General features: G+C 57.5%; 3 protein-coding genes across 4 annotated transcripts; 1 reads left to right on the plus strand and 2 right to left on the minus strand.

Moving 5' to 3' along the window:
- Positions 1-4615: 4615 nt before the first annotated feature.
- P2RY4 (pyrimidinergic receptor P2Y4) lies at positions 4616-5740 on the plus strand. Its single transcript, XM_075512988.1, has one exon. It carries the CDS (start codon positions 4616-4618, stop codon positions 5738-5740), a length of 1125 nt encoding a protein of 374 aa, XP_075369103.1.
- LOC142415043 (diacylglycerol O-acyltransferase 2-like) lies at positions 4788-11958 on the minus strand. Its single transcript, XM_075512989.1, has 9 exons — positions 11919-11958; positions 10105-10233; positions 9924-10031; positions 9606-9676; positions 9285-9489; positions 8348-8522; positions 8065-8267; positions 7786-7900; positions 4788-4830 (listed from the first exon to the last, which is right to left on the minus strand). Exons 1-9 carry the CDS (start codon positions 11956-11958, stop codon positions 4788-4790), a joined length of 1089 nt encoding a protein of 362 aa, XP_075369104.1.
- Positions 11959-13944: 1986 nt separating this feature from the next.
- Positions 13945-20347, minus strand: IGBP1 (immunoglobulin binding protein 1). Of its 2 annotated transcripts, none has more exons than XM_075513198.1 (6): positions 20131-20347; positions 19621-19926; positions 17043-17238; positions 15929-16014; positions 14750-14862; positions 13945-14473 (listed from the first exon to the last, which is right to left on the minus strand). In XM_075513198.1, exons 1-6 carry the CDS (start codon positions 20316-20318, stop codon positions 14328-14330), a joined length of 1035 nt encoding a protein of 344 aa, XP_075369313.1. In that variant the 5' UTR covers positions 20319-20347; the 3' UTR covers positions 13945-14327. The 2 variants fall into 2 exon arrangements, with proteins under 2 accessions (XP_075369313.1, XP_075369312.1); XM_075513197.1 differs by having other exon boundaries at positions 13945-14476.
- Between the last annotated feature and the right edge of the window lie 1437 nt (positions 20348-21784).

Below are 21784 nucleotides of genomic sequence, written 5' to 3' on the forward strand. Positions count from 1 at the left end.
TGAGGTGGCCCCGTTTTTGGGGACACTATGCCCAGGCTGGCCTCAAGGTGGCAGTGGCCACCTACGTCCCCAGGATTGCCCCACAGGGCTGGGGTGCCAGCAGGGCAGCACCCCGGGGCGCGGGCACTGCCGGGAGCCCTGTGGCCCCAGTGGGGCAGGGAGGCTGCCCTGGGGTGGGCAAGGGGCCGTGGTCCCCACGGGCAGGGGGCTGCGGTCCCCACGGACGCGGGGCTATGGCGCCCGTGGTTGAGGAGCCGTGGTCCCCATGAGCGAGGGCCCGTGGTCCCCATGGCCAAGGGTCCTTGTCCCCCACTGGGAAAGGGCTGCGACCCCATGGGTGAGGCCCACACGTCCCATGTCTGGGGGGCTGCTGCGGGGGCTGCAGATGGCCCAAAGCCCGCGAGGGCGATGGATGGGACGGGAGCGCAGTAGGGTGAGCCCTGCAGGCAGCCCCTGGGGCGGGCAGGGGTGCGGGCAGGGACACTGCGGGCTCCTGCCCCCGCCTCCGCCCGCCTCCAGCCCTGCCTCTCCCGGGCACTTTGCTCCCAGCGGCGGGCGAGCGGGAGCGGGCACGGACGGCACAGCGCAGCGACGGGCAGCCCGCGGCCCCGCCAGCATGGCCCCCGGCCCCGCGGGGCACAGGCGCTCCCCGGGGGAGCCCCGCTCCTGAGAGCTGCCCAGCCCAGGACCGCAGGTGAGCCGGGGCAGCCCGTGCCTGGTGGAGGGCAGCAGCCAGGACAGCCCCACCACGGCCATGACATGGCCACGCACACCCAGCCGGGCTCTGGGGGGCCCTGTGGGGAGCAGCTTTGGCCCCACGAGGGACAGAGGTGGGATCCCCCGGGCTGGATGGGTGTGGGGTGGGGGTCAGCCAGTTCTCTCCAGCCCTCCGCCATCCCCAAATCCCTCCGTGCATCCTCCTCCCTAACATGCTACTGCCTTCCTCCCTCCCCAAGGGCCTTCATCCTTCCTGGTGCAGCCACCTCCTCTCCTTCATCTTCCTTGCCATCCCCCAAATCACTGCCTCCTTGCAGGGCGAAGCTGCCCCTTGGGCTGCTGCAGCGTCAGGCTCCTGCCCTTCCCTGGGGAGGCGGAGGGACAGGGACAGGGACAGCCCACCCAAGGGCAAAAGGAAACCCTCACCTCCCACCCCGCTGAGAAAGGGGGTCACCTCAGAGCAGGGGACGTGGTGGACAGCGAGGGAAGCACCCGGCCCCGCTGGCATCCGCGGTGCCCGAGCAGCGCAGGCAGATCGTGCTTTGCCTGCTCTTGCAGCCGAAAGGAAGGATCGAAAAGAAATTAGGTCATGCTCAACTTGTGCCGGGGCTTTGGCTGCACAAACCACGTGACGATTAGGGACAAGGGTCCTTCTGCAGGATGTTTTGCATAATTTCCCCTTGTTTTGCAATTTCCAAGAGCTTAGGTGAGAAGAAAAGCCCTGTTTTTCCCGTGCTCCTGCGGCAGCCGGTCCCAGGCTCGCCCAGCCCCGTATCCCTCGGCGGCTGCTCGCTCCCCTCCAAAATCCACTCTCCTGTCCCCTCTCCAAAGCTCCTGCCCGCTACACCACCATCCCCGACCCCCCGTCCCATCCTGCCAGCGGGCAGGACTTTGTCTCTAAGGCAGAGTCTGCCTTTGGTGCTGCCCCACTCATTCATTTTATTGGTGCCTTTCCAACGCCCCCATAAATCCCCAGGGCAGGCAGCCTGAGCCAGCTGCTGGGGCACCCCGGGCCGGGGGTGGCTGCCGGCTCCCACCGGGACCGGTGCTGCCCGTGGGGCTGAAGGATGGCTTCAGGCTGGGCACAGCCGCAGGGCTGGGAGCCAAGGCAGAGCTCCCGTTCCTGCGGCAAAGGGCCAAGGGCAGCACGTGCCCCCCGACACACGGCCCCGTGGCCGGCCCCTGCCCCTTCCCGCTGGCGGATGGCTGTGCGGGTGTTTTACAGGACCTCTCGCTGCTTCCCGGGGCACGTGCGGGGGCCAGCTTGCAGGGAGATGTGCTTGCCATGGGCAAGGGCTCCCCAGCGTCGCAGCCCTCGTGCATCCACAAAACAAGCAGGGCAGGAGCAGGCATCGCCTTCCCAGCTCCACGTCCTTTCCCGGCAGTGCTTCCCACCTCCCGCTCCAGCAGCGAGCCCGAACGCTTGGCTCAGACCCTACCACGGCTGCGGTCGGCTCCTCCTTGAAAAGCCGACACTGGGGAGGCTGTGGCCAGGGAGAGCCTTGCTGGGGACGTCAGCGAGGAGTAGGAACGGGTCTGGCGGTGACGTGTCCTCAGGGTGGACTGATGTGAATCAGTAATTTAAACCACTGATTTTGATCATGACTAAGATGAGGAAGCAGGAAACCTGTTGAGATAAAGCTTGCCAAATGTCGTCTTCTTTCGCATTGTTATTTTTTAGTGGTTATCCCCAAAGGAAGCTTGCTTAGGAATGGTTAAATCACACTGCTGAGTGCTGACCCTGACCGTGCTCGGGCTTTATCAGCTGGCAGAAGCCACGTACCTGCGCTCTCCTCCAAGCAGCTCGGCACCACGCATCTACTCAGGCTCTTTTTCCTTATGTGTTTCTTACACCAGATTATTATTTTTCTATTTATTGGCTTCTTCATCTTAGTTGTTTGTCGACCTATGTCATGGGCATTGGCTTTGGTCACTGAACCCTGCGCCACCTCCGGTCTGGTCGGGCTCAAGGCTTCATGCTCACTTGCACTCAGAAGTTAGAAGAGGAAAACAAATCTCCTGGTACCTCGTGTCCTCGGCAGTGTCGCGGCTTGGGGAGACGCAGCCGCTGGGCTGGGACCGGTACAACCAGCACAACGTTCCCTTTGGCAGAGCCAGCCCCATGGGACCACCGCTGGCACCAGCGCTCGGGGGGTCAGGGTTTCCTACAGCTGCTTTTCCCTCCTGGTTCTGGGAAAACAGAGCAAGTTCTTCCCACTGTTAATGTTTGATCAGGACCTGCCTGTTGCTCTCTGAACTCATCCCTGTAATAAAGGCAGGCAGGGGCCCGCACTGGCCGCAGCGGGAGGGAAGCTGCAGGGTGTTTGAAGTGAGCCCGCAGCTGCGGCTCAGCCCACAACTCAAACAGAGCGCGTGGCAGTGCGTGCGGCACGGAGGGGCCGGTCCCGCGGCCACCCGCCTGCCCATCTGCCTGCTGATTCATTTATGATCATCTCTGTAAACCCAGGGATGTCTCTTCAGGTGAGGCTCTGCAGGGAGAAGATGGATCCCAGCTCAGCTGACCCCGTGGATACACCCTGCAGGATATTTCTGCCAACGGCGCTTGGCACGAGAAGCCGTCAGGCTGCACATCTCAGTGGCGAAGGCAAGGGACAAACAGACAAACAGGAGGGGGATGATGAGGGAGCCAGGGGATGATGAGGGAGCCAAGGGATGAAGGAGCCCGAGAGGACGCAGCCTTCTGCCTCATACCCCCAGCAGCATCCCGCTAACGCGCATCGTCTCCCTGAGCCCCGAGTCCTCCTCCATCCTGGCACCCATCACCTCCTGGGTGAGCTCTGGACCAACAGCAACTGGACACACGCCAGCGCTCCCGCCATCGGATACGGTTTTGGCTACAGCCTCGTCTCTGCCCGCAGCACGGCAGAGGCTCCTGCTCCCAGGTTACTCATCCGAGCATCCATCCTCGCCAGCAGAAGCGGCCGCTCCAAAATCGCTTCTCCAGGGATGGTGGCGGGCGTGGAGCGGCCAGGGCGCGGGCAGCCTTCACCAGTCCTTTGCTGGACACCATGGTGGTGGCAGAAGCTCCCTCTTCCCTCTGGAGGAGTGGGCTCCGCGCTTTGGACATCCTGCGAGGTGAATGCAACCCTCTGACAGCTCGCCCTCGCACCGAAGCCCCGGGGCCTGATGTGCTAGGGGAGATGCTTTGATCCTAACAATGTGCGAGGGGAAACGTCCTGCCTGCCTTGTGAACTTGCACTGTCTTGGGCTGGGACTTGGCTCCGGTGCAGCTCCTCTCCGCAGGGCTTAGATCATCCCTCTCCTACGGAGAATACCCGGCAGCTGGAGGCCCCTCACTGTCCAGGGATGCTCTCTCCCAAAGGCTCCTTTAACAGCCCCCCGAGGATTTCTCCGGGCCATAATATTCCCCCAGACAAGCCTTTCTTCTCCTCCCGCCTTTCTTCTGTCAAGGAGCCCTCTGGGACGAGCAACATTGTCAGGATGGTGCCAATTAGGCTGAGCCGGCTTCCAAGAGGCTGCGCTGGCACCAGCCCGGGGCTGCTGTTGCTCATAAAGGTCTCATTGTTCGGCGCGCTGTGGGACTGCTGGCCGGCGGGGCCGGCGCGGTCCTCTGTCTCAGGCACGCTTCCCAGCTCCACGCGGCGCTGGTGTCACTGCGCGCTGCTCAAAGGGATGATTAACGGGTGTCATTGCGGGGGCTGCGAAGGGGAGGATTTGTCAAGTCGCCCTTGGCTCCCCGCGAGGCCCGAACGCGCGAGCTGAGAAAAACCAGAGAACCATCAAAGTGGCCGGAGCTCCTGGAGGGGGGGAAAATCTGGCATCTTTGGCTCCCTTCCACGCTTTGTGCCTGACAACGGTCGGGATCGACGACTAATGCGCTTTTATTAACTGCTCCCCTAGATCTGGCTCGGAGAACATGGCCACTTCAGTAAGGACGTTCCCAGTTGCCCTGTGGACACCAACGCCGGCTCCCTGGCCAGGAGGAAACACCACCGCGGTGGCAGAGGCAAAGTGCGTCTTCAACGAGGAGTTCAAGTTCATCCTGCTGCCCATCTCCTACGGCATCGTCTTCGTGGTGGGGCTGCCCCTCAACTCCTGGGCCCTGTGGATGTTCGTCTCCAGGATGAGGCCCTGGAATGCCACCACCACCTACATGTTCAACCTGGCCGTCTCTGACACACTCTACGTCCTCTCCCTCCCCACCCTGGTCTACTATTACGCCGACCGCAACAACTGGCCCTTTGGGACGTGGCTCTGCAAGATTGTGCGCTTCCTCTTCTACGCTAACCTCTACAGCAGCATCCTCTTCCTGACGTGTATCAGCGTCCACCGCTACGTGGGCATCTGCCACCCCATCCGCTCCCTGAAGTGGGTGAAGACCAAGCACGCCCGCATCATTTGCGTGGGTGCCTGGCTCGTCGTCACCATCTGCCTCATCCCCAACCTCATCTTTGTCACCACCAGCTCCAAGGGCAACAGCACCCTGTGCCATGACACCACCAAGCCCGAGGAGTTCGACCATTACGTGCACTACAGCTCCTCCGTCATGGCCCTCCTCTTCGGGGTCCCCTTCCTGGTGATCGTCCTGTGCTACTGCCTGATGGCCAAGAGACTCAGCAAGTCCAGCTTCTCCAGCCCCGGCCCCCGAATGCCCTCCTACAAGAAGCGCTCCATCAAGATGATCATCATCGTGCTCACCGTCTTCGCCGTCTGCTTCGTGCCCTTCCACATCACCCGCACCATCTACTACACCTCCCGCTACTTCCAAGCCGACTGCCAGACCCTCAACATCGTCAACCTCACCTACAAGATCACGCGGCCCCTGGCCAGCATCAACAGCTGCCTCGACCCCATCTTGTACTTCATGGCTGGGGACAAGTACCGGGGGCGGCTGCGCCGGGGGCCAGCCCAGCGCCTGCAGCCCACGCCCACGTACAACCTGGCCCTGGTATCCCCCTCCGTGGACAATGCTGTGGGTGGCAGCCACGCTGCCAGCCACACCCGAGGGACAGGGACAGCTCGGAGCGGAGGCGGGTGCTGAGGGGCCAAAGGGGGTTCCAGTAACCTCATCCCCGGTCTCCACGAGTTGCGCCTCCGGGCTCCGTGTGGGTACCCTGGCACCCCCAGGTCCCCAAACCTGCAGGGGCAGAGACCACAGGGCTGAGGGCCAGGGGCCACGGGGCTTGTCCCAGCCCTGCCCCGGGATGCCGTGGGAGGAGGGTGCCGCCCGGGGCAGGATAGCTGCCGGGCACCTGTGGGAATGCGAAAGACACCGAGAAAGCCATTTTGGGGAGGCAGGCTGGCGTCCCATCCCGGGGCGCTCCTGGGGACACACGGGGGCTGACCGGTCACTAAAGGGAAGGGACACTGCTCCCTCCCCGGGCACGAACAGCCCTTCCAGTCTGCTCAACGGTGACGTGTGGGGACCGGACTGAATCTGGGGACAGAGCTGACACTGGGCCCCCTGCGTGCCTGGCAGAGGTTCTTGGAGATGTCCCTGTCACACTGCTGGCCTTGGGAGAGGCAGGGAGGGACGCGGCACGGGGCACTTGCTGCCCGTCACCCCCCAATAAAGCCCCTTCCCCTTTCTCTACGCTCAGGCCCGTTTCTTCCCATAGCAGAAGGAAGAGGGACGAGATGCCCACTCTCATCCCAGGAAGCGTTCGAGAGCAGAGAAAAGCCACCCACCACCTTAACGCCGGCACTGGGGCAGGTTTGGAGCGAGGAGCCAGAGCGGTGACACCCGCGGTGACGGGAGAGTCCTCGGGAATCTGCCTTTATGGGTGTTTGCTTTCCAAATGTTTACCCAGCCCTTTTGTTTGACCAAGTGCCCGCGCAGAGAGGAGCAGACCAGAGATGGCTATCAGCGCTGTCGACTCTCCCACGCCAGCCCGGGCAGGGACGGGGCTGTCCCCAACACGGGGAGCCCCGGGAGGGACCGACCCCCAACACCCCAACAAGTCCTGCCAGCACGTGCCTAGGGAAGGGACGCCCATAGCATCGTCGGGGTGTCACCCCCCAGCCGTGGCCACGGCACCGGCCACACACAGCCACATCCCACCGGGAGCTGCCCAGGTCACCCGGGGAGGGAGAGGACCCCAGGGGTGCCACGTCCCAGCCCCACATCCACATCCCACCAGGCACTGGTACCCAGACCCCCACACTCACCACCAAACCGAAAGCAGAGGGAGAAGGAGACCTCCCTCCGACGCCCAGTTAACCCAGTAAGAACAGCTGCTGGCCCTCACCTCCCATTATATCTGACGTGGCCCAGGTGGACCCGGGAGCTGCTCGGTTGCACCTGAGCGGTGCAAGGGTCCCCGCCAAGCACGGCCCCAGCCCTGGAGATGGGACTGCCAGGGAGGGGATGCGGGTGGGTGGCCGCTCCACCCCCATGGGGAATGCAGGGGTACGGCCATGGTGCTGCTGACCCTGCCCCCCCAGCACACACAGGCAGCAGTGGGGGGGTTGGAAATCTGTATTGGGTACAGAGGCAGCGGAAAAGGCTCATCTGGGGCCAGAGCAGCACCCGCCCCTTGCCCAGGGCCACACGGTCCCGGCTGAGGCCACTTCCACGGGTCCCCAAGTCCGGGGTTGTCCCCCCTCCACCCCAGGGGGGGATGTCTCCCCAGCTTGATCCCACTTGCCATCGGGATGCCACCCCAAAGATCCCATCTCGTTCCCCTCTCCCACGACACCCCCTCCCTCAGCTCGTGGTGTCCTGGTTATCTTGTGGGGACCATGCCCATCGCTGGCCCCCAGCCTCGCACCAGCCCCCCCCCACATCACCCCACATCCTCAGGGGACAGCTGTGTCACCCACAGCCCTTCCAAACCCCTTTCAAGGCAGACCTTTTCCCAATCTCCCCTTCCCCTCGCTTCCTCCTCTCCTCTCACCTCCCGCTCAGTTTTTTTCGGCCAGAGGAGCGGAGGGCCGGAGTGGGGATCGTCCCCCGTGTGTTCCCCATGCCGGGCCGACTGAAATCCCCACCCACAAGAGCCAGCCGCCCTTGTGAGCCAGGATCTGGCCGCCGGCGCCGGCCGCGCTCAGAGGATGTGCAGCTCGTCTGTCTCCGACAGCCCGTACTTGGTCTTGTTCTCGTTGAAGAGCTTGAGCAGGGAGCGGACGTACATCTCGTGGTACATGTCCACCGTCTCGCAGCTCGGGTCCTCGATCTTGGGCACCGTCACCGGCTCTCCCACTGCCGGGAAGGGAGGAAGGTCAGGCTGGTGGTGCAAGGACACGCTCAGCTCGTCGGGGACATGAGCTGAGTGTTGCCTTCCAATGCTACCCATCACGGGGCGTCCTCCTCCTCCACCCCTCCACCTTCTGGGGGTCCCCTCTGCCCCGGCAGGCGATGCTCACCCACGGTCGTAATGGGTCTGGCGTAGGGGAGGAAGCCCTTGGACCGGACAGAGGTGAGACCTCGGCCGTAGAAGACGCAGGGAGCGAAGCCCATCATCTTCTGGAAGCGTTGCTGGATGCTCCTCATCCAGCTGCCCTCCTCAAAGACCACCTGGCGGAAGAGGTCGTTCTCCCCAAAGGAGAAGGAGGGGACGAGGTAGGCCCTGTGGAGGGGACACAGTGGGCAGTGATGGGGCGCTGGGACCCCCCGACCCTCACGGTAGCGGTGGCACCGGTGACCCACCCGTGCTGCAGGGCCATGCGGACAAAGCCCTTGCGGTTCTTCAAGATGAGCGTGGTGACGCCGGGACGGCAGGAGAGCGACTCGGCCGCACCGCCGATGACGATGGCCACCGCGTTGCCGGTGCCGTTCTTGGACAGCAGGTACCCGATGGCGCGGCGTGTCACCGGGCACAGGCCTGCGGTGGAACGGACCACCGGTGCTGTGGGACTGCCTGCCCGTCCAGCGCCCGGGGGATGGGGACCGCGCCCGGTGGGACCATGCAAGGACCATGCAAGGGACAGTGCGGGGACAGAGCAGGGACTGTGCAGGGACCATGCAAGGGACAGTGCAGGGACCATGCAAGGGACAGTGTGGGGACAGTGCAGGGACTGTGCAGGGACCATGCAAGGGACAGTGCAGGGACCATGCAAGGGACAGTGTGGGGACAGTGTGGGGACAGTGCAGGGGCGCCCTCTGCTGCGGGATTGCTCCCAGGGGTCCCCCGGGCTGGCAGCCCTGCGGGCAGGGTGCGGGCAGAGCGCTGGCAAGGTGTGGGCAGGGCGCAGGCAAGGCGTAGGCAGGGTGCGGACAGGGTGCTGGCAGGGTGAGGGTGGGGTGCAGGCAGGGTGAGGGTGGAGCTCAGGCAGGGTGCAGGCAGGGTGCAGGCAGAGCACCGCCCCTGCCCTGCCTGCTCCTGGGGAGCACAGAGACCGTCAGTCCGGGTTTCCCGCAGATGGGACTGGGGACCCCCCCTGGAGCCCCCCTGCCCGTGGGCATTGCCCCCTCCGTGCTCTGACCCTCCGTGGCAGCAGGCAGAGGTGGGCAGGGGCGGGACGGGCAGGGGGTGCCTCCCCGGGGCACCCACTTAGCTCAAGGCAGCACAACGGCCATGCCTGCAGGGCTGCCCATGAGGGCAGGGGGCAGGCAGCTGCCCACCCTGCTGCCCGCGGACGCTCACCCCCGCTCATCAGGTACTCCCTGAAGACGGGCAGGCGGAAGTTGCCGGCCAGGGTGGTGAGGAAGGGCCGGATGCCCGGGAACATCTCCCCGAAGCCCGTCGAGCCCGTGATGAAGTTGCAGAAGGCGCCGACGCAGAGGATGCCGTGGGGGTGGGAGCCGATGATGTAGTTGTGGCTGGGGGACAGGTCGTGCGTCTTCACCAGCTGTGGGGACAAAAGGGGGTCGCGGGGACATAACGGTGGCACGTCCTTTTGGGTGGTACCACCACCTCCACCTGCATGAACATCCCGTCCTGGCATTCCCGCTCCCCACGCCGTACCTTCACGGGGAAATAATCCCGAAAGTGTCTCCACACGGGCCACCGCCGCAGGCACGGCAGCCTCCTGCCACCTGCAAACCAGGGAGGGGCTGCAGGAGATGACGCCAGCCCGGCGGGCAGCAGGACCCACGGGAAACGCTCCCCACGGACCTGCCACATGCCTCTTCCCACCGTGATGATGATGGGGGAGAGGAGGGAAGGAGCAGGTGGGACGTGCTGCTCCCCATTTGCCATGCTGGGATGGAGCCAGAGAAAGGGGGGACCCCGCACCCCATCCTGCTGCAAAGCTGGAGGAAGGGGGGCTCTGCCCATCCCCACCTTTCTCCGGCGTGTCCCAGTCAAAGATGATCCAGGCCAGGTAGAGCGCGGAGATGGGCCAGAAGCTGGTGAACACCAGGTAGATGAGGAGCAGCAGGCTGACGGTTCCTGTGGGAGCCGGGGAGGGGGGTGAGCGGGCGCACGCTCGTCCCACCGGGACCCCCCGCAGCCCCCTACTCACCCAGCAGCAGGAAGCTGAGCACCCACTGCAGGACGGAGAGGAGCTGGAGCCAGGAGCGGACGTCCCGCTGCGAGGGCCAGCGTGCTGCGAGCAGGGTGTGCAGGGCGGTCTGGACGCTGGCGCGGCTGCCTGCGGGGAGGGACACGGCCCCTGGCCCAGAACAGCACGGGTTGTGCGAACGCTGTCCCAGCTAGCCGGGGGGGTCCCGGTCCGGTGGTACCCGTGGCTGCTGGGGTTGGGGTACGGGGGCAAGGCAGGAGGCAGGATGGGAAGGATGAAGCAATTGGGTGAGGAGGGATGGGGTGGGGTGGGCGATGCTCATTCCCAGAGAGCTCTGGGCCATGCCAGGAGGTGGCCCTGGGCAGCCCGAGGCTGCTCTGGGGCCAGCCCTGCTCCGAGCAGGGGGCAGCCGGCAGGCTGGGCACCCCTAAGCCCAAACACGTCCATGGGACCGGGTGCACCAGTGGCACGTCCCGCACCGTGCTGAGCTCCCCAAAGGCCAGGACCTTTCCCGTGCCCTCCTTGGCGTGTTCAGGCTCAGAGAGAATTCGGGGCTTTCTCGGCCGGCGCGGCAGGGATGTGCGGGGCAGCATCCGCCCCCCGGCAAGCGCCAAGGACAGAGGCCAGGAGCCGAGCCAGGGTGGCCGACGCTGGCCGTCCCCGCAGCTGTCCCCCGCGAGGGACAGTCCAGCAACCCGTGGGTGCTCCACTCCCCCCGCCACCCCCTTCCCTCCAGCCGACCTTGGTGAACCATTAACCGCCCCGGGCCAGGTGCCAGGATCCAAACTCCACGCGCGGCCCCATCCCTCCTCCTCCCCGAAACGGGCCCGAGGCGCCAGTCGTGCCAGTGCACCGCTCCCGGCCAAAGGTCCACCGTGGCCGAGACCACCCGGCACAGCCGCCGCTGTGACTGCAGCGAGCTACCCCTTGTGTCACAAGAGCCTTGTTTCCTTGGGAAGACAACCCAAAATCAGCATGCTGGCCGGACAGAGAGATGCTCAGGGTGAGACAGGAACAGACCTGTCCCCATGACTCCCCAGGCTGGGGACCCTCAGGTCCTCAGCGGGACCCTGGGGTGGGAGGCGAACCACCAAACCCCAGTTCGGGTGGTGGAGGTTCAGCTCTTCCCAAATCATGAATGGGACAACAGAAATAAATTAAACACTAGAGCCATCACCAGCATTGAAGAATTGTTTTCCCTCTCCCCCAGCAGCGTGCTGTGCTTTAAGCGATCCCTCCCGCCCATCCTCGCGTGCCCAGCGAGGCATCCCCAGAAGCCCTGCTGCCCGCACAGCCCTGCCATTGTCAACCTTCCAAAGCCCTTTTCTTTTTCCCCGGGAAGATGCAGAGCTCTGCCTAGCAAATTTGTGCCGACCAAACAGTTGCTTTTTTTAGTTCCTTTTTTTAGCTCCCCCCCCAAGCACTCCATGAATGTCCAGACCACAGACAGAAAATGGAGAAACCCCAGGGGCTCCACTGCCGGCCCCGTCCGTGGCGACAGGAGCCTCTTCAAACCCAAAAATTCAGACTCTGCGGCCCGGGGCAGCAAGGAAAGACGAAGGGGAATTTGCAGCACTCTGGAGCATCTTGCAGGAGTAACGTTACCGAATGCATTGTCAGAAATTTCATTCCTGTTGAGCAACTGTATGTTTTCCTCTGGTGCTGCTAACCCCAAACCGCCCCGAACACCTCCCTTTCCCCTAAGCAGTCTAAAGCAAATAGACAATAGTGACAACAAATGCTAATTGCCTGACCAGTTCCTCGCATCTCCAGACCATCAGAAACCATTCAAACGCGCTTTGGAAATATCTTACCACTAAGATTTTGGGAACAGGCTGCAATAATTGTTTTCATGGTGGCGAGGAGTTCTGCGCCAGACCCTGGTTCAGCAGGTTAAAAGGCGAGTTTGGAAATACCGGAGGGCGATTGATTGTGTATCCAGCTGCTTTAACCAGCTGATCCAAGGTAAACCGTCCGCCACGGAGGGGAGCGGACCTGCTCCGTCCCCAGCTTGCAGAGCAAGGAGAAGAGCTGATGGTCCTTGGGAGGATGAGGAGTCACGGCGAGCGGTGAGGAGCTGCCGTCGAGAAGGGTGGCTGCTGCTCCTCGGAAAGGCACCGATGCCGTCACCGGCGGTGGCTCGGCGGGGACCGCCTTCCCCCGGGAATGGTACCGTCTGCACTTTGGGTATTTCACAAACCGCCTTCGTGCTCTACCGGTGTTACTCCCCTCCAGAGCCACCCGAAAACGTCATCCCAAAGCTCCTGCTCTGTGGTACGGGAATGCAGCCCACCAGACAGGCCCTGACCTTCAGCCTCAGCGTCCAGCACCATCCCCTCCTCTTCCACCCCCAAGAGGGGCACCGGGGTCAGCTAGCCCTGCCTGCTAGCCCAGAAAGGCTGCAGTACTGCCTGGAGAGGATTGGGGGGATTAAAAAAAAAAAAAAAAGAGAAGAAAAGGAAACAAGAGCAGCACAAAAGCAGCACTGAGATGGGGCTTCAGACCAACAGCCAAAGGAACAGTAAAAATCCACAGGAACTAATTCACCAGAGCTACCTTTCAGGATTTATCTCTCCAGAAGTACTGGCTAGGAAGAGCTGGCTACCATCAAATGTAGGAAAGGAATAAATACACATATAGGATTGCATCTGTGGTTAAAGTAGAAAACATGTTTCACAGGAGAGGTTTGGAATCCAGGAACCCACAAAAACTCATGATCTGCTGTTGTAGACTGTAGAGGCTCAGTATCTGGAAAAAAGGGGACAACAGCATTCACAGATGTAGATTAGTTAAGAGGAGCTAAGATTGCCACGTATAAAACATCTAAGCTCTCCTGCAGTCTAGCTGGCCCCTCAGGTGTGCCCAAATCATGCTAATAGGAAGGAAAAACCCCAAATCCTTTCAGAATCCCACTGTCCCCAGAGGTAAGGGAGCACTCTGCCGATGAACCCGACTGCGCCACATCAAAGGCGGTCAATGCCTTGTGGCCTGCTCCAGGTGACACACTGCCACATGCGCAAGTAGCAGAGATGCTTGCTTTGTTTTTTTAGCCCAGCATTTGTAACAGGTTTAGAACAACTGCAGCCACAGCTGCCAGCCCACGCTGGGCAACTCCAGAGCTTCCAGCCGTGACTCCTCACTTTCTCGCCCAGTAACACGCCTGCTGCATGCCGGGTCAGCGCCAGGTACGGCAGACCAGTCACGCTCTCTCTTCTCACTCAGTTCAGGATTAGTGCCAGCAGCTATTTAAACGAGCTTCAGAAGAATCCAGAAAAGGTTTTCACTCCTTCAGGGTTATTCTGTAAGTAGATTTCAAAGCATGCTGACCACCAGCGCACTACTTCGCTTTTGAACACGGTACCGTTTGTCCCGGTGTCGGCCCCTGTAGGGCTCCACGAGAGGGTCCGGAGTACACACATGTCGTGCACTGCATTATGTGTGCTGTAGCCATGCAGACCCCACGTTACACTAAGCAAAAGGACAAGCGTTTCTATTGAGGCATTTGTACTATGTGTAGTATCGGCACTTCAAGACATTGCCCTCGAAATACCTGATCTACTCGACACAAAAAATCCCGAACACTTCAGTCTGCCCGCGCAGGGAGGAACAGCGGGACGAGCCTGGGGAAAGGCCACCGAACACCTGGCTGCACACAGACCTCCCTGCCGAGGTGGACGCTGCACTGCAAGCTGGTGTGCTCAGAAGCCTCGGCCGAAAAATCTGGCCATCTAACATTGCCTTGTTTCCCATCCTCAACTCCCTTGGTTGCTGGAAACCAGCCTTACAGACTTGCTCTGGAAGAGCCTAGGATGAAGAGCAAGGGATTTGCACAGCAAGAACTAGGCAGCACAAGAGATTTTATTTTGCTTAAAATATAGAGGAAAAAAATAAATACATCCACCCACAATACAAAGAGCAGTTTCCGAATTCATGTACTTTTCTTTCAAGGACTTCCTCTGACTGGGAGAGCAGAGGCAGTCTGACCCCTCAGAAAGAGCTCCACCTGACAGGAGCTCTGTGGCATCACCGTACATGACCAGTGCACTCCGTCTGATGTTTAAGGTAAACCAAAGCAAACTGTCACGTTTACTCCTCTGACTCCGGCGCCTCCCAGAAGAGCCACGGATACCTCCGCATATGTACAGTGTATTTACTCCTATATCTCCAGGACACAGGCAACTCTTACAGGATTTCCAGGCCCTGCTCCCTCTGCAGCAAGAGCATCAGCCCACATTCTGCCGGTTGCCATAGCCTCTTGGGTGTGTATCTTTCCAGTCATCCCAGTTCCGAGCTTTTTGAAGAGCTTCCTCATCATCCTCCTCCTCTTTTTTCTCCTGCTGCTGCTTCTGCAACTCTTCATCAGTTGTACCTGCTGAAGGTCAAGAGGAGTGAGGGGCAGTAAGACAGTGGAAGATCCCTAGTCTAGTTCCCCAAACAGAAGCCCTGCCAGGAGCCGGTCTAGAGAGAAAGCAGGAATTGCCAAAGAGCAGTCTAGCAATCCAGTTATTCTTACAGCCTAATGAAGTCAGCTCTTACTCTTCCCCAGTCAGTGGGTGTTTTACACCTTGAACACATCCCCGTTCACCCTCCCCCTCAAGAGACTTCCCGAATTCTCTATTCCAATCTTTGCTTTGCCACTCTGTACCTGCTGTTCTCTGAGGCGCGCTCTGACCAGACACGACTCCTTGCCTTCTGCGCTGCTCGTACCAGTCATCCACAGTCATAGTAGGCAGGCCGGGATATCCAGCACCAAACACTCTACAGGAAGAGAGAGACAGTCAAAGAAGGCACTTTACATCGCTACGACTGAGAAGAAACACAGACAATCGTGCACAGAACTACTCTGTAATCCAAACTGTACTAACAATATAAGGCATGGTATCAAGGAAGGCTTGAGAACAAACATATTTCTACCGCCTGGGCCTTCAGCAACAGACTTGCCAGTAACCTAGCCATAACGGCATTTAAAGAGTTCATCCTGCTAGTTTAGAGAGGTGAGGACTGTTCTAGTCCAAAGACCTTGGATCACTTCTCCAGCCCAAAGGAGAACACTCTGCTAGCACAGCTTGCCAAGGAGGCCCCTGGGAATTGAATTAGGCACGGCGTGGCCAAATAGATATATGGAAGGCTCAGGGCAAATAACATCAAAAGCATGACAGGAAATCTGGTTTCTATCCCATTTTGTGCTTTAGCTGCCAAATTCCTTGCAAGAATCTCACAGTGCCAGAAAGTGTTAAGATCTTGATACCCTAGGGAAAGCCTTACAGTTAAAAATGTATTATTGTGACTGATGATTCTCTGGTAGGTATCACGTCTTCCCAACCCCTAAGATCACTTATTTGAATTCCCTGAAATCTTCCAGAGTTTACATTAAATGAGGAGACCACGTGTGCTTTTCACTGCTGGGCTCTTTATTTTAACAGTGAAGAACGATCCTGTTATATCACAGAGAGGTTAGAGGGGCAGATAAGCCTTGCCTCTCCACAGCTTACCAAACAGCAAGCACGTGGCCTATAAACTAACACAGTAATATTTGCTTAATATGATCTCCTCTTCTGCCACCCCAACAGGAGGAAACAGCATTAGCCAAGACACTGCAGCATGCTGGTAACAGAAGAAATGGTAACAGAAAAAGAGAGAAAGTTCAAGAAATCTATTAGATGTTCCCCCCATCCCCTGCCCAGACGCACAACACAGGCCATCTTGATGCAACACGCTGCCTGAAGGTAACGACTGGTTTTCTGCATTTGAAAGAGTATCTTAGGCTTACAGGAGAACAGAGCACTGCCTCATAATGTGTCTAAATAATCAGAGAACAACATACTTAGCCTGAGCAGCATCCCGGGTAAGAATGAAAGGTTTCAATGGAGCCCTGACTTGCCGAGAAGTACCGTGTGGTGGTGCTGAAGACTGAAGATGCAAACAATAGTCACAAGGTAATTGCGTAGATGAGAATCCCCTTCTCTGCTTCCCACCCCCAACAAGTTATTAAAGGTCTCGTAGAAGAGCAACGCCTCTGCCGTCAGAGCAACGTCCCAAGATGGACAATTCAGGCCTTAATCCAGTTTAAATCATGAACTCCATCTGTGAGCTTCTGCAAATCACTTCTCTTTGTGCATTTGTTACACCCGTTCTGATCAAAGCAGAAAGCTGACAGAGCTAAACCAGATCAGCTCAGATCAAAGCATGAAATATAGCTTATTTTTCCCAGGGATCAAACGCAGTACATTCTGAAGCAAGGAGAGCTCATCATTCCCGATGATATCACCCAGGGCACTACAGAAGAGCAGAGTTCTGCAACGCCAATAATAAACTGCACAAACCAGCTGTGCCAGCAAAGCTGGACTATGGTCTATGTCAGGACATTCCATTTTTTTATTTCTAGACAGGCACTTTCGGTGAGTAACAAAAAGCCCTCAGAAACACTACTCTACAGAGGAATTGCAGGTCTACGAGAAGCTTTCAGCATTCAGAATGGGCATTTCTTTCTGTAACGTCTGGACACTTTGTAGGCCAGAAGCGTAGGTTTGAAAGAAATCACAAGGGCTTTCTTTTAATTTACAAATATACTTAGTTCTTTAGAGTTAAGGGTCTGGCAGAACCCAGCAAAGTGGAGAAAAGCCTCTGCACGCAGACCGGTTCAGCTCTGATACTCAATGCTCTAGCATTTCACCACCCATAACTGTCTAGAACATGTGGTAGCACCGGACAGTGACTGATCCAAAAATCAGACCATTGCCCATTCAGAATTAAACCAAACCCCATCTGCTTGTGCTGTGATTGAGCTCAATTTCAACTGAGAATTCACAGAATAAAACTTATGAAACTCTGCTATTGAATTCCTCTGAGGCTCATTTACCTGCAACAGTGTCTATCGTCAGGTCTAACTATCCACAGTCCACAGGACCCAGAGTGCAAGAGAGATATGCAAAACATACCTGTTTCGCTGTACCTCTGCTCCTCAGGATGACCATTTCTTGGTCAATACTCTCAATTTCCTCAAGGCTGGTGTTGATCCATTTCTGGATTTGTAGTATGTAAAATTCCCGTATCTGATCGTCATCTGCTTGCCCACTCTCCACGAAGGTTCTCATAGATGCCAACCTGTTCTCCAGTTCCTTCTTCTGCTTATATCTGTCTCAAAGAGAACAAAATGAGATCATTTAAGTAACCTTTCTCTAACACAGCCCAGATACAGTGTTTTCTAAAATAAACAATTTCCTCTTTCTTGGAATTCAACCAAATGTAGATAGAGAGCTACCTCCTGTCCCAATCCTCTTTTAACTGCTTTTCACAGAGGTGACAGTTGCTGACCAGTGCTCATTACGGTACGCAAATCCCAGACATTCATAAAGCTCCTCACCTCTTTGACAAGTTTCCTTGTGCGAGGAGGACCCACTCATTTAACAACTGAGTAAGAGTCCTGTAGAAGTAAAGCCGTGACTTACAGGAAAGTACCCCTTAAGAAGCGGAGGAGCACTGGCAGCACCAGATCGTACTGGTTGTCATTTACTGATGACCTCTAACGATGCGTAAGCAAGAGGCAAAACATCAAGCAGGGGGAATCTCCCCACCTCATCTGACTGACAACAGAAGGTTTTTGACAAATGAAAACTACAGAAATCAGAAGAGTTCCAATCTGCTTAAAAAAGGCTTTGAAAATGCACGCTGATATACACACATGCAGCACCAAAATATTTTCCTCCCATCTTCCCCATCATTTCCATCCGTCAACTCAAATTTAGACATTACATAGGATCTTTACTACTCTTTGTAAGAGGTTTAATATGATTTCATCTATTTAAAAAGAAACTTGTATACAAAAAGGGAGGTTGTGATGGTTTACTGTTGTAATTTAAGTATCTTCTGTCTGTTAAAAGCAGCTTTAAGAAGACAGTTTAAATTTAGAGACGTGCCTCTCAATTATTTTTTTCTTCTCCTAAAAGTTGAGCAATCCTTGAAAATTAAGCCTCCCAGATAAAATTAGGCAAGCCTGGCAACGTTCATCTCCTGGAGAAAACAGGACTTTAACTCATCAGCTCCTTCACTGAGAAAACCAATGTAATAGCTATTTTGAGTTGCTTCTACATGACACAAAGATATCAAGAAGCCGCTTACAGGGCAGATTAAAACACTTTTCCAATTTCCGTCACAGGTGTTTTTGTGTGTGCAGGTTGTTTTTTAATATAATTTTGGCTTTCTGGATTTTTTGACCTTTTCAGGCATTAGTTATTAAAGGGGGAAGCTACCTATATAATACACTTCCAGGCTAAATCCTTGTGTCCCACTTCCTTCAGTTACAGTGCCACCTGAAGAACGAACAGTAAGAACCAAGGATTAGAAACCTACAGGAGCTGAAAGGACAAGGAGCATACAAGAGTCGTTCTAAAAATCAAACCCATCCACAAGTGCTCCACAGAGAACCCCCAAAACAACATCTTAACTGGCTGAGCTCCTGACTGCCCAGCCCTGTCCTGCAGGGAAGCAAAGCAAACCACTCCATTCCCGTTTGTCTTTACACTCCACAGCGGGATAAGTTCTCTTCAGTTGGCCGCTGCAGTCCCAACCTGCTCCCTGGGACGCCGCGGCACGTGCTCGCTCAGAGAGCAAGGCCAAAGAAAGCTAGGATGAGACAGGTCTGGAGCCGGCGTGGCGACACAGGCCTTCTTCAGAAAATTTTGTTCATGCAGTCTACGCATTTTACTGAAAGCAAATATAATTGCAACATCTCACCCTGATCAAGTACTAACCTGCTTGCGACAGAACTCACAATGCAGGCACCTCCCGTTTGTCTTCCAGGGGAAGGAGTCACGGTGCAGGCAAACACAGGCCCTCAGCGAGAGGGGAGTTCACGCCTAACCAACAGCCCTACCTGCAGGACCTAAAACTCGCTTGCACTCGGGAGGAGATGCGCAGCTCCGAGACTGCTGACAAGCAGCCCGTGCTGAAAAGGCTTTGCTGCGCTGACCCCAAAGGCCCCGATGTATTCTAGTATCCCAAACCCATCTCAGTTAGGTTACTCTCTAGAATATAAATCGTATTTTTGTGTTCATGAAATTTAAACAGCTCTCCAGCCCAGCTTGGGCCTTTCAGTGCTACCACAATAAGCAACAACTTGATTGTCGAAATCCCCGACTAAAGCATGACAGAGAGGCATCGATCACCTCTTTTTTAAAGATCTAATAAGCACATTGGTAGGTAACTTCCAACGTGGGTGGCTTTACGCTGTTAGCAGTGATTAAAGGACTAATCATAAGAACTTTTGTGCAGTCCTTCTTCAAAGACCAGAAACTAAAGACCTAACGCACCTCCCCAATCTGCGCACAATCCAACACCATTAAATAATACGCGGAGCATCTCCTAAAATGAATGCTTCATGATCAAAGTATTCCAATATCAAGGGAAGCAGTTCTTTCCTGACAGTCCTCGTCTGTACGATCTCGCGCTGCCTGAGGCTCTCCCCTTCTCCTAAGCTGATTCCCAAAAGCCTTTAAAGACCGCAAAGCGAGCGCCTACCTTTCAATTTTGGCTTGCCTACTCGACGCCATGGCCACCAGGCTGGGCTGGGCAGCAGCGGGGCCCCCCGGGGACGGGCTCCCGGCATCTTCCTCTCCCGGGGGGCTGGCGGGGGGCAGGTGGAAGCTGCCCAGCCCGTAGCTCCTGCAGAGCTTTAGGAAGCGCCAGAAGTGAGCCCGAGCGCTCTCCAGGTGCTCCAGCCTCCTGCTCAGGTCCACCTGCTTCAGCGTCAGGGCCCCCAGCAAGGCGGGCAGCAGCAGGTACTTCAGGTCGGCCGAGGCGATCTCCTCCAGCTCCTCGTTCTCGCTGCAAGGGGAGAGACGAGACGAGCCGAGCCTTCCCGTTCCCGTTCCGCTCCGCCCGGGCCCGGCCAGGCCCAGCCCGCTCCGCGGCGGCCCGGGGGCCCGCGTGGAGGCGGCGGAAGGCACGGAGGACCCTCGTACGGCCTCGCTGGGCCCGCCCAGGCCCAGGCCCAGGCCCAGGCCCAGCCCGTCCCTCCCCTCCGCTCACCTGAACAGGTCCAGCTGCGCCACCATGGCGGCCGCCCGCTGCAGCGCGTCCAGCCCCTGCCGCACCTTATCCTGCACGGCGGGGGCCCCCGAGGACGGCTCGGCGCCGGTCTCCACCTCCTCCCAGAGCCGCCGGCCCACCGCCAGCAGCTCCGCCAGCCGCGGGCCCGCAGCGGCCCCCTCCGCCATGCTGGGCCGGGAAGGTGCCGCGCCGAACCGCTTCCGGGGCGGCCGCGAGCGACCCCGCCCCTCCCGCCATCTTGGTGAGGGCAGAGGGGCCGCCCGAACGAGCGGGGCCGCCATCTTGGTAGGGGCGGGCCAAAGGCAGGGGGGCGGTTCCATTTACTCTGTTCGTTTTCTTCATACCTACGTGAGACAGCTCGATAAAAAGTTACTCATAAAAACCAGAAGAGCTGTGGGTTTAGGTTGCCCGTCACTGTGCCCTGAGTACCCCGCAGTGGTGTCACTCTCCTGTCACCCTCCCGCCGTCCGACCGCTTCGCTCAGGCGGCAAAGGCGAGTGCCGGTAGCGTGAGGTATGTCAAGAGCTGACCGCGTCATTCCGTGGTGTTCCTGCACGCCAGGCAGGAGGTGAAGAACAACGGCAGCGGGAAAACTAATTAGTGTAATGATTGAAAGTGGAATGTGGAATCTACAGCCGTTTGTTCGTCGCTAGCAGAAGATGCTTTGGCATCTCCAACAGTTACAACTAGTTTGCTTTCATCAAGGCAATACCACTCAATATAGCATCTTATACCCTTCGTATGTATTAGTTAAAGCTACAGTAAACCTATGACATCATCAGCCCTGTAACCGCTACGCTTCCACATTTCAGGAGCACTTTGAAGGACCAGAGGGAAGGAGACCGCTAGAGTGAACTCCTCTGTTGCATTATCCTTGGTGTTACCCAGAGAGTCTCTGAGCAGTTCACAGATCACCTTTCTAGAGGGTATCTCTGTTTAATCTTTAACAAACATCTCCTTAGGGCATTCTCCTTGGAGGCCTTCACCTCTCAGAGCAAGCCAGGCAGGTTCCTAGGCTTGCTCTCCAGGTAATTGTGAATGGGCTGATGATGGAGCGTGGGGTCTCAGCCCACCTCCCCTCCCCTTACAACTGGGGGGTGGGAGAAGCAGTTTTGACCCAGATGGTCACAAGCAGCGCAGGACAGGCCTTGAGCAGCACATTATCCCAGCTCACCGGGCAAGCTAGACCAAGAGAATAGGAAATCCGTGTGAGGCCCGGTTTCCTCAGAGATGGAGAAGGCTTTGCCTCTAAGAGCCAAGTGGCTTAGCTGGTTGGAAGCTCCTGAATCTCCTTGCTAGAAGTTATTCAGCCCCCTGTTTTTATCTGCTGTCCCAACTGGTCAAGAATAGGTTTCAGTTACACCACGGAGGCATGAAATCGATAAGGGTTAGTGACAAGAATCACACAGTCTGTTTTTCAGCTCCAGCGTAGCAAACTGCAAGTACCCGCACATGTTGTTCTCCTCCTGCCTCAGGTCCGCCTGGCAGGACATGGTTTTTCGAGCTGCCCCTTCTAATTACAGAGCTAATGTTCTCAACACAAGGAAAAAATAAATGATCCTTTGGAAGGCATAATTACCCAGCAAGCCCCTATTCACACCACAATGAGCCTCAAGCTGGGGACTGCAAGAAT

The sequence above is a fragment of the Mycteria americana genome, chromosome 10, assembly GCF_035582795.1.
Source record: "Mycteria americana isolate JAX WOST 10 ecotype Jacksonville Zoo and Gardens chromosome 10, USCA_MyAme_1.0, whole genome shotgun sequence".
NCBI lineage: Eukaryota > Metazoa > Chordata > Aves > Ciconiiformes > Ciconiidae > Mycteria > Mycteria americana.

Coding starts and splice junctions, on each gene's coding strand:
- P2RY4 (XM_075512988.1), top strand. CDS start 4,616: ATGGCCACTTCAGTAAGGACGTTCCCAGTTGCCCTGTGGACACCAACG.
- LOC142415043 (XM_075512989.1), bottom strand. CDS start 11,958: ATGAAAACAATTATTGCAGCCTGTTCCCAAAATCTTAGTG. Junction 10,032..10,104: donor GCTCAGCTTCCTGCTGCTGG/GTGAGTAGGGGG, acceptor CGGCTCCCACAG/GAACCGTCAGCCTGCTGCTC. Junction 9,677..9,923: donor CTGGGACACGCCGGAGAAAG/GTGGGGATGGGC, acceptor CCTGGTTTGCAG/GTGGCAGGAGGCTGCCGTGC.
- IGBP1 (XM_075513197.1), bottom strand. CDS start 20,318: ATGGCGGAGGGGGCCGCTGCGGGCCCGCGGCTGGCGGAGCTGCTGGCG. Junction 16,015..17,042: donor GCAGAGGTACAGCGAAACAG/GTATGTTTTGCA, acceptor TTGCATCTTCAG/TCTTCAGCACCACCACACGG. Junction 14,863..15,928: donor CGGGATGCTGCTCAGGCTAA/GTATGTTGTTCT, acceptor CTCTTCCTGTAG/AGTGTTTGGTGCTGGATATC.